The 11,011-nt window shown below is 54.3% G+C and overlaps 1 protein-coding gene and 1 long non-coding RNA gene across 2 annotated transcripts in view; one reads left to right on the top strand and one right to left on the bottom strand.

The window, feature by feature from the left end:
- Positions 1 to 5,921: 5,921 nt before the first annotated feature.
- On the bottom strand, positions 5,922 to 8,979 carry LOC140711232 (uncharacterized). Its single transcript, XM_073014156.1, has 3 exons — positions 7,965 to 8,979; positions 6,933 to 7,212; positions 5,922 to 6,813 (listed from the first exon to the last, which is right to left on the bottom strand). Exons 1-3 carry the CDS (start codon positions 8,074 to 8,076, stop codon positions 6,333 to 6,335), a joined length of 873 nt encoding a protein of 290 aa, XP_072870257.1. The 5' UTR covers positions 8,077 to 8,979; the 3' UTR covers positions 5,922 to 6,332.
- LOC140711236 (uncharacterized) overlaps positions 8,277 to 11,011 on the top strand; it is a 57,565-nt gene continuing 54,830 nt past the window's right edge. Inside the window, exon 1 of the long non-coding RNA XR_012092390.1 lies at positions 8,277 to 8,371. This is a non-coding gene — a long non-coding RNA (uncharacterized lncRNA). The remainder of the gene's footprint in view (positions 8,372 to 11,011) is intronic.

Genomic DNA, 11,011 nt, shown 5'->3' with positions numbered 1-11,011 from the left:
CGTCCACATGGAGATGTACTTGAAGATTCTTTACACACTGGGTTTCAAAGACTTAAGTATGGAAAACAGTGTAAAATATTAATAACACAATAACTGATTGTTATCAAAATAGTGGGCTGAATAGAAAATATAGTTTGTTTATTTATAGATAGGGTCTCACTTTATTTATTTATTTATTTATTTATTTATTTATTTATTTATAGATAGGGTCTCACTCTGTTGCCCAGGCTGGAGTGAACCGGTGCAGTCACAGCTCACTGAAGCCTCCAACTCCTGGGCTCAGGCAATCCTCCCACCTCAATGTCCCACGGGGCTGGGACTGTAGGTGTGCACTGCCACATCCAACTAATTGTTTTGTATTTTTTGTAGAGACTGGGTCTCGCCATGCTGCCCAGGCTGGCCTCAAACTCCTGGGCTCAAGTGATCCACCTGCCTTGGGCTCCCAAAGTGCTGGGATTACAGGCGTGAGTCATGGCACCCAGCGTCCCCCCCTCCGGACCTGCCTTTCTTTAATGTGGCAACTAGATCATTTAAAATTGCATATATAACACAGGCCACCCATGCAAGCCTCAATCCTGGGAGATGCTCCCGTTGGAGAAACCTTCAAGAAGCGGATCTGCTTGGATTTGCAAACGGCCCCTCTGGCCCCAGGGGGATCTGCTGTGCAGAGCTGCTCTGGACTCAGCTCTTCAATACTGCCCTTGAGTGTACTGGGCACCTCCTGACTTTCGACCAGCACAAAGCTCCTTATTAAACGCTGACAAAAATTCCTTCCATTCCAGGTGCCATAATGGATTCATTAATCTCCTATTGATAGTTTTTTGCTGGTTTTCCCACTTTTTGCTATTCTAAGCACTGCTGCGAAGACTCTCCTTTTACCCCACCTGCCTGTGTCTGCTGCAGCTCACATGCTCCGCCTTCCAGCTGTCATAGCTGAGTCCCTGGGTCTCCTCGGCGGGGTGTGTCTGTGGGCACAGGGCTGCCCTGCCACATGCCCCACCCCATAACCTTCCATCTGTGGCCGCTCCTTGTGAGACCCTAAACTCACGACCTCCCCTCCTGTCCTCTCCTCTCCACAAAGCCACCCTTATCGGAGACAGTCAGTCTGCTTCCCAGTTCCCCCAAGGCGAATCCAAAGTCCTCCACTGGCCCACCCACCTCTACCGACTCCTCCCTCACCCTCCGGTCAGGTCAAACGGCCCCAACCAGAGGCTCCCCGGGCCCTTTCATAAGACAGGAGCTTTTCTTCTCAGGTCCGGCTACAGGTACATTGTACCCGCACCTCACCGCAGGAGTGAGAGCCGCAGGGGCGGAGATGGCTTAGTTCTTTTGCCTAAAGCCTGCCCTGACTCACCGAAGGCGGTCGTTAATGTGCGCAATGATTACAGAAACACAGAAATAAGGCTGGGGGTGGTGGCTCAAGCCTGTTATCCCAGCACTTTGGGAGGCCGAGGCAGGTGGAGCGCTTGAGGTCAGGAGTTCGAGACCAACCTGACCAACATGGTGAAACCCCATCTCTACTAAAGATACAAAAAAAAAAAAAAAAAAAAAAAATCAGGTGGGCATGGCGGCACATGTCTATAATCCCAACTACTTGGGAGACTGGGACAGGAAAATCACTTGAACCCGGGAGGCAGAGGTTGCAGTGAGCCCAGATCAAGCCACTGCACTCCAGGCTGGGCAACAGAGCGAGACTCCATCTCAACGTCCCCCACCCGCCCCGCCACACACACAAACAAAATCTTAATCGTAGTAAGACACAGCTGAAAAGATATGACGGAATGACTCCCCGAGGCTACTGGATGCCACTCCTTCAATCATTTTCCATTCAGAAAACTTCAGATCAGATCATTTACATATGTACATTAAGACAAGGGGTCCTATATTAATGAATCTTCTCCGTCAAAATCCTGGTCAAAGTCAGAAAACAATCCCACCGGACTCCTGGGAGCATCTGATGTTGGAGAAACCTGGAGAAGTGGAGAAGCTGATCTGCAGGATTTGCAAACCGCGGCACTGCCCCCAGGGGGACCCGCAGCACCGGCGCCTCCCCGTGAGAGTCGGAGCCTCACTGAGACCCACACAGTCAGGATCTGCACCTCCAAAGGCTCCCCCAGGCGGCTCTGGGCACACGGAAGCTGGGAAGACAGCAAATGGGCCCCGGGGTTGGGGGGGCCCAGCACAGTCCAGCCTTTTCTCTTTTGCCTCCTGAAGACTTTCACTGTGGATGTGTGTTAGGGAAGGGGGGAGTGAAGAAAGAGACAGGGAGAGAAGATAGAGACTGAGTGATGCCTCCATTCTGCAGAGAAAAACACCGAGGCCCTATCTCAGCACTCGAGACAGTGGGGCCACGGCGGGACTTATTAAGTCTCTGCCTCTCAGTGCTCTGATCTGCCATGTGTCTGGCTGCCTCTTCCATCCTGACAAGCACAATGACTGTAATTCCAAAGTACTGGGAGTTGGGGGTGAAGATGCAGAGAACGGAGGAGTGGGGAGGGAAACGGCAGCCTCTGGGCAGCTACTCTCTAATAAACACGAACACAACACCAGAAAGGGCTTGTAGAAAAGAAACATAAAATGCAACCCAACTACTGACACATGGCCCTCTGTTCCATATTCACCCGCACGTTCTTAACAGAAACGCAACTGTGAACATGCAATCTGGTATCCTGACATTTGCCCTGACCAGGTTGTTACCGCATCTTCATCTTTCTAATTTTAATTGCTTCTGACGGCCCATCCGACTGGTCGAGCTTATTTAAAGAGCCCTGATTCTCCCTGATAAAAGGTTGGAGTCCTGTATCAAAAGCTTTTAGTTTTCTGTAACCAAGGGGGAAAACATGCTTCTTTTGAAAGATGACAAAATGTCTAGCTTCGAAGGGTCATCCGAGTATGGCACACAAGGTGGTCTGCATTCATAGAAAATGATGCCATCATATAAATCTCCCACTGTGTGACGGGGTGACACCATCACTCATCATCTGCCTCCCAGACCCAGTAAGTTTTGCAAAATTAATTACTGCACTTTACACTGAAAAGATCCCATCAAAGAATGTGTGTGCACAGGATGGTGAGGGGCGCCGGAGCTGTGTGAGGAGAAATGGCACTGTTCTCAGTTTCCTCTTCCATCCTACTGGGCTCTGAAGCATTGCTTCGGAGATTTTCAATTTTATCTTATAATTAAATAATATGAACTCTACTGGGGGAAGAAAAGCAGCCCATCACATTGGTATTAAGCCTTAATATCATTTTTGCCATCTTGACTCCTATCGCTATAAAAAGTCATTTTCTGTTCCCCTCACAAAACCACCCAAGGAATATTGCTTCAGATACCAAAGGTGCCCATGTGGGGCTCAAGCCTGGTGTCCAATAAATATGTGTGTCATTGACCTAATGCATGTCCAGTCAATTGAAACCTCACACTTCTGACTTCGGTTTTTAGGTTGTAATCTTGAAGTCTTAACAGTTTATACGCATTGACCTGAGGATATTGGAAACTTTTGATTAGAGAAGGTTGAATTCCTCTAAAGGACTTCATGAATGAAGAAGACAGCTAGAACCCCTGGTTTCCTGCTCCTCAGTGGAGATTCCAGGCGGGAGGCAGGCAGCAAACGCTTGCGTTCCTGTCAAGCGCCAGGCGTGGTGCTGGGCGCAGGATGGACACCAGTGAAGACACAGCTACACGCAGCCCTGAACATCCCTGCAGCAGCCACAGGGCCTGGCCACACCAGGGAGCTCTGTGAACTCAGGGAAGCCGGTACACCTCGGGCATCCCTTGCTCATGTGTAAAGTGGGGATAAGTCAGTGCCCAGGATCACTGAGGGCCTGCCACATAACAGAGTCACTAAACGCTAGCTATTCTCACTAGGATTGGAAAGGTTGAAGCTTACTACATTTCTGTGAACTTTCTATAAATACTGTATTGATGTTCACGTCACCACAGGCAAAAAGGACGCCACTTTTGCATCCAGCCCACCCTAAGAATGCCCCTGGACTTCCCAGTACACTCAGCTCCACCAGGTACCAGGCCCTGCAGAAGCCACAACCTGTGACGAAGACAATGAGTCACTCTTGGTGTGTGGCACAGCGTGATGTGGCGGTGGGTACTTAGTCATGGTCAGTCCGCGATCCAGAGCTGTGGAGCTTATTTTAAGTTGGGTGAAAATCAATTTAAGTTTCCAGATATGTCTTGGGACAACAGAAGATACCCAAAGAAGCAGGGGAAAAAAAAAAAAAAAAAAAACAAAAACCCAGAGCCTGAGACAGAAGATACCCAAAGAAGGAAAAAAAAAAAAAAAAAAAAAAAAAAAAAAACCCAGCCTGAGAAATACTTTCTTCATTCAAGGCCTGGGGAGTCAGGAATACAGGAAAGATATTTTCAATTTTATATTATAATTAAATAATATGAACTCTACTGGGAGGAGAAAAGCAGCCCATCGCGTTGGTATTAAGCCTTAATATCATTTTTGCCACCTTGACTCCTATCGCTATAAAAAGTTATTTTCTGTTCCCCTTACAAAACCACCCAAAGAATATCTGCGTAATTTTGAGCAAGTTGGGTTTTGCTCACTTTTGAGCATTAACTAGAATAAGGAGCTTCACCAAGAAAGGCCCCTGAAAAGCATGGTGGAGGCCTGACATGACGGCTCAGGTCTGTAATTCCAGCTCTTTGGGAGGCCAAGGCAGGAGGCTCACTAGAGGAGGCCAGGAGTTCAAGACCAGTCTCAGCAGCATAGTGAGATCCTGTCTCTACAAATAATAATAACAATTAGCCGGTCATGATGCTGCATTCCTGTCTTCCCTGCTACTCAGAAGGCTGAGGCAGGAGGATCACTTGAGCCCAGGAGTTTGAGGCTGCAGTGAGCTGTAACGGCACCACTACACTCCAGCCTGGGTGACAGAGCCAGACATAAGTACTCTTCGTGGTCTAAGGGAGAGTACAATATTTGGAATTAGGATCTGTTTTGCTCCTACCACAATCGCGTATGCACCTCACTCCCTTACCTAAGTTATTTTTCTTTGTGAGTCTTTCTCCCCACTTCCAAAATGAGGGCATGCCTCTCTTGGGACCATGTATCTAGGCTTGGAGATAAGAATTGTAAAGCTCCTAGTATACAAAATATTTTCAACAAATGGTAGCTATGGTCATTTTAATATATTGAATTGTACCATAATTTCACATCTGACAGATAATTCCCCTGAAATTGATACTTGAATGTGAATGTGTTCTCTGACCTCCAGCTACAGGCAATAGTCTTCTATGTCAGGGAAAATCAAGTACTAATATAGAATCAGAATAAAATGGCAAAAAGAATGGGGGCACAACAGATAAATTCTCGAGGAATAACTTACTTAAAGGATTTGTAAATCTGTGGCAGCTAAGACCAGGCCCTCTAAGCACATCTGGAGGTGAACTTCCTTAAAAGAAATGGGTCCAAATGCTCCAACAGGTTCAAGATCATACCTCGGAAGGGTAAAGCTCTTTACAGAGTTTACAAAAAAATTTTGACTTCGGCTCTGCCAGGGAAAGAAAGCCCAGGCGACCCGCCATGGCGGGCTTTCCCAGGGACAGCCCAGGTGTGACCCACGTGGGCTCAAGGCCACCGTATTTGATGCCATCTGCAGAGCTGAGAGCAGCTGTCTCCCATTAACCCGAGGCTGTACCAACCAAGCCACGTTCCCACATAATACTGGTTTCCAAAGTACCTTTTTCCCCAGAAGAGAAGAGGCGGGGACTTACTAACCTCCAATATGTGTAACTCCTCCCAGGTGGCAAAACCAGGGCAACAGAGAACACGGAGATTCTGCCAATGTATCCTAATTTCACGTACCTGTACACAAACTCCCAAGCATTTTAGCAAGCTTTTGGACATGGAGCTCAAAAGAATGACCCATAAATACTTCCCAATACATACAGCATCTTAATGTGTTTTTCTTTCTTTTTTATTTTTTGTAGACACAGAGTCTCATTATGTGGTCCAGGCTGCTCTGGAACTCCTGGGCTCAAGCGACCCTCCTGCCTCAGCCTCCGAAAGCACTCGCATGACAAGCATGAGCCACTGTGCAGGACCCACAGCACTTAAATTCCAAAATCACCTTGAAACCCTGACCTTCCACCTGCCCTGGTGGCTTCCAGAGGTCAGTTCCTCTTCCCGTACCAAAGGTTTCTTGTCTTTCGCGGCCCAGGTAAGGTCACTCCAGGTGCTCCCTCTGCTTTTGAAGGCCTTTGACTGAGAAGCCACTCTGGGTCCTATTAGGACCCCAAGGCGGCTCCATTCGTACTCGCACATCTCCCGGCCGGTTTAAGTCACGCTGGCCAGGCTATTTCCACTTCACTCTCCTAATTTCTCCAATCCCATCCTCTGCTGCATCACCTTTTCTTTCTCTGAGAACCCAACCCTGCAGGAGGAACGCTGATGCTGGGGTCCTTTAACTAGAACGCTAACGCCAGAGCACTTCCCCGGGCGCTGGGGGGCGGGCTGCCGGGCGGGGCCTGGCGCTGCCACCGGGGTGTCCCGCGGGGAGGGGGGCGCTGGGCCTAGGGAGGCTGCGCTGCTGGCTCGGGGAGCGCGCGGCGTACGGATGTCAGGGCCAGGGCGCATGGAGACGACGGGCCGGGCATCACGTAGGCGCTCGCGGCGGGCGGGGCGGCGCTGACAGCGCCCCAACATGCAGCACCCGTGCCGCCCCGAGCGCTCAAGGGCGAAGGGAAGGTCACCGGGACCGAGGGCGGGGGCCCATTCCCGCTCCATCCTTGTGCAGTGCGCGGTCCCGAAACGGGAGGAAATCCGCCATCCGCGCCTTTCCACGCATCTGCGGCAGGAGGAACCGGGAAAATAAAAATCAAAACCCAGCCCCGGGCGCGTCGCGTCTCCAGCCCGCGCTATCACTAAGGCTCCCAGGTGGCGTTCGCCTGGGAAGCGCCGATCTACCCGCCAGGGGCTGCGCGGCCTGGGGCGCTCCACCGTCCGGGCACCGGCGCCCTCACGTGCACCCGGGGCCTGGGGCGCGCAGTCTCCACCACCTCCGGCTCTTCAATGTTAAATGTCCTCCTGGCGCGCCCGCGTCGTGGACCCAGACTCGGGTCCCTCCTGGAGAGCCGCTTCCACATTGCAGGGCAGGGGAAACCCAGAGCCCGCGCCGCGGCGCCGCTGACGTCCCGGAGTCCCCGCTTCCTGGTCCTTCTCGTCCGCGGAGGTCTGCGGGGAGGGCCTGGGACCCATTTTAGTTTTCGGTTTTCTCACGAGCCGAAAGGCAACAGCACATGCGAGCGCAGGAAACCCATTTTTAAAATCTCCCAGCGGAAACGCAAGGGGCTGCCGGACCGCCTCGGAGACGCCAGGCGGGAACCCAGAGCACTCCCTCCGCGTCCCGCATTGCAGCAGCCAGGACCCCGCCCACGCCGCGCGGGGCACGAGGCGACAGGAGGCGCGCGGGGACCCGGCCGTTTCTTCCTCGACATGCTGGGGGGCGGCGTGGGGCGGAGTTGAAGGGCGGGGGGCCACTTAGGAAGTGATCGCGCTGTACCCACGCTTCGGAGGGGAAGCCCGGCCGGGTCCTACAGCTCAGAGGCAGAACGACTCCCGAGGGTCCTCCAGGCGACCCCCTCTGTCAGGCTCAATTTAAAACATAAACCGGAGGGGGTGGAAAGCTCACTATCTTCCGGATGGAGGTTCCTACCGCCATGTCCCTTCCTCCTCCGCCCCACCCGGCAAGGACCCGGGGGCTGCCTTGCTGGCTCATGCCGCCCCGCAGGTACCCCTGCCGCTGCCGGGCACGGGCTTCTCCCCAGTTCTCCCCATCGCTTCCCCGCTCTTCTCCCTGGTTCTTCCCATCGCTCCTCCACCTTTCCCCGCGTCCTCCCGTCGCTTCCCCCCTCTTCTGCCCCATCCCCCAAATCCCCTTCGCCTTGTTCTCCTCGGCTCCGTCCGCCCCTCCCTCGCCGCCGGGAGGGAGGTGCGCACCTTGAGCATCCTCGCCTCTGGTCAGCACGCCGACTGCCTTGCCGGCCCCGGAGAGGTGCTCCAGGAACTTCCGCAAGGAGCCCTTAGGGGCCTGGGAGTCGTCAGTGTCCATGGCGAGGAGGTCGAGAGGAGCCGCTAGTCCCGGTGCGCAGTAGGCAATGTGGACCCTGCCCGCGCCCGCGGGAGTCGGAACTGCTGCCCCGCCCCGCCCCAGGGCCAATGGGCGGTGACGGGCGGGGCCCGAGCGCACGGGAGGGGCTGCGGGAGCGGGGGCGTGGCTAGGTGCAGGGAAAGGGGCAGGTGCGGGCGGGGTGCGGGAGTGGGCAGGAGCACCTACGCCGGGGTCGTCGTAGGTGGGGGCCGTGCTAGCGGTGAGGTGGGCCGCAGACGTGGGGATAGCGCCACAGGTAGGCGGGGTCCCTGCGGGTGGGGCCGCGTCTCTGGTGCTCGAGACTCGCGGGTGGGCTGGAAGGCTCTGGTTGGGGACTTCAGAGATGCCCGGAGTGCCACAGGTGGGGGCAGGGGAAGCGTCCGGGGGAGGGGAGACCACAGGGGGGCGGGGGTCACATCGTTTGGGGGGCGCGCCAGGGTGGGGCGGGATAGAACGCGGGGAGCATCTCCCGGGCCGGGTGAGGGAGACCTTGAGTGGGCGCGAACGTCTGGGCGGGGGGAAGCCCTGCACTTGCGGGGAGCGCCGATGGCGGGGCGGGGTGGAATTGGGGCGTGGAGACCCCACCTGGATGCGGAAGTTCGCAGCAGGCCCGGCCGCTCCGGCGGTTGTTGGCGCAGAGCCCCGCTGCGCGCACAGCTTCTAGTTGCCGGCAGGATTCCTTCTGGGGCTGCGCTGGGAGCCTCCGGGCGCGGCTTCCTCGACCTTCGCCCCCAGGTATTCTCTGTAGTCTGAGGTCGGGAAGGACGAACGGAGAGTAGATCCTCCAGGTGGTGGGAAAAACTGAGCGCGGCGGGCTTAGCTATGACGAAGCTGCGATTTCCCGGGCCCACGGGGGCTGTGGCGTCCACTCGGTTCCTGCTAATCCCACTGTATTATAAGGTGGTGAGAGTCAGCTTGCATAGTGAAACCAAAGAGAGCTGCGAGATGGAGAGTGAGAGTGAGAAACCAAGAGAGTGAGACACACACACACACACAAACACACAGAGAGAGAGAGGGAAAGAGAGGGAGAGTGAGAGAGACAGAGAGAGAGACAGAAAAAGTCAGAGAAGCAGAGACACAGAGAGACATAGAAAGATAGAGAAAGATGAGGGGAAGAGAGAAACAGAGACACACAGAGTCTTAAAAAGAGACACAGAGAGACAGAGCAACCAGGAGAGAGACACAGAGAGGGAGAAACAGAGACAATTTAAACCAAAAGAGAAAAACAGACCAGAAAAGAAAAACAACTAGTAGAGCTCGGAACTGCGAAGGTGGCATCATTCCGTTAGTCTCGGGTTTTGCTTCCTGGGTTTGTGACATGGTCAGAGTCCTTGTCTTTGATTTCCTAACACAAGTTGTTAAAGTTGGAAGTGAGTGTGAAATTGAGTTAGTCTAGCTTTATTCTTTCACGGATGAGAAGTGAATTATCTTCAGCAAGGTGGGTGCAGGCGTGGTCCCCGGGGGTCACTGTGGTGAACAGGCTGCCCTTGTGGGCAGCCAAGTTCGTCATCACTGGGACAGAGCCCAGGACACTTCCCTGGCTGGCCAGCCTTTTCCTAGAACCCCACACATTGCAAATGATGGAGTCCAGATCTATACCATAAAGAAACGAGGGTGGTTACAGAAAGCACCACGATCTCAGCTGAGTGGCTCTGAGCACCCCAACGTTGGGGCACCTCGGTACAGGTTGGGGCAGCTCAGGCTGTGCCCAGCAGGGAGGCCGGCCCGATCAAGCTGCGGTCTCCACCCTGAGAGTGTGGGCTCCTTCCCCCAGCGCGGGTTAAAGCATCGTGTGTCCACCTGTGCAGTGACTAGTCCCAGTGGCCCTGGAGGGCTGAAACCCTGGGTCCCGCCACTGGTCCAGGGCATCCGTTTCCCCTTCCTGCAGTTCCTGTGTCTGTGTGTCCAGGGGGCTCTGATCCGTGTCTTAGGACCATGGCTGAGGGGACAAGTTCACCCGCTTTGGAGCTGGCCCGGATCTTGGTTCTGTGGATCCTCGCTGTGTGGCTCTGGAGCAGTTCTGTCCTCAGGAGATGGATCTTCACAGCCGCCTCTTGGGGCCATGAGGAGAATTAATAGGACGACCCCCGGGTAGCTGCTCAAAGCCCTGTGTGGGGCCACCCCTGTGTCTCCACCAGTTCCTTTGCTCTGTGCTCCCCCCCACTGTCACATCGCCAGCCTTTATTTCCTTTTCCTTGGACCCAGACAGCGAATGCTCCGCTGGTCTTGGCAGCCCCTTCTCTAGTCTGTCCTCAAATCACTTCCTGACGGACAGCCCTGACTAGCCATCAACGTGACCAAAACCCCACAAAATAGAACCCAACTTTCCTATTAAGCTGTACAGAGCTGTCCCAGCCCCACTTCCCACAGGCTGGCCTCATTCGCCATGGGATCCATGGTTCTCACCTGGGGCTGGGGGTGCCCCTGGCATCTGGTGGGGAGTGTCAGGGATGTCCCTCCAGGCCCAGTACAGTCCCCCAGCTGGTGGCCGGCAGACAGCAGCACCCAACCTGATGTCCCTGTGGCTTCTGGTTCCCCGAGGCTGGCTGTGCTTTGCTGCCTCTACATGCTCTCAGACGGGTGCCCTCTCTCCACCTTCACTGGTTAGCAGTGTTCCATCCATTAGAGCTCAAAGCACTGCCTCCCGGCAATGCAGCCCCTTCTCCTGGCCTGCCGTCTGCCTGTGCCCCGCGGTCTGTACCGTGTCCTCACGGACCGATCAGAGCGAGGCTCCCAGGAATGGAGAGGTTCCTGCTTGTGTCTGCTTGTGTCTCTGTCCTGCCTTCTCTGGACCTGGCACCGTGGCCTTTGCCGACAGAGGTCTTGGGTTGATTGTCAGTGAAGCAGACAATCTATATGGCTCTAAATGGCTGTGAACATGCTTGATTGGGTTATT

Source organism: Chlorocebus sabaeus, unplaced genomic scaffold, assembly GCF_047675955.1.
Source record: "Chlorocebus sabaeus isolate Y175 unplaced genomic scaffold, mChlSab1.0.hap1 unalloc_scaffold_362, whole genome shotgun sequence".
In the NCBI taxonomy this organism is placed as follows: domain Eukaryota; kingdom Metazoa; phylum Chordata; class Mammalia; order Primates; family Cercopithecidae; genus Chlorocebus; species Chlorocebus sabaeus.
This window is presented reverse-complemented; position numbering and strand designations above follow the sequence as displayed.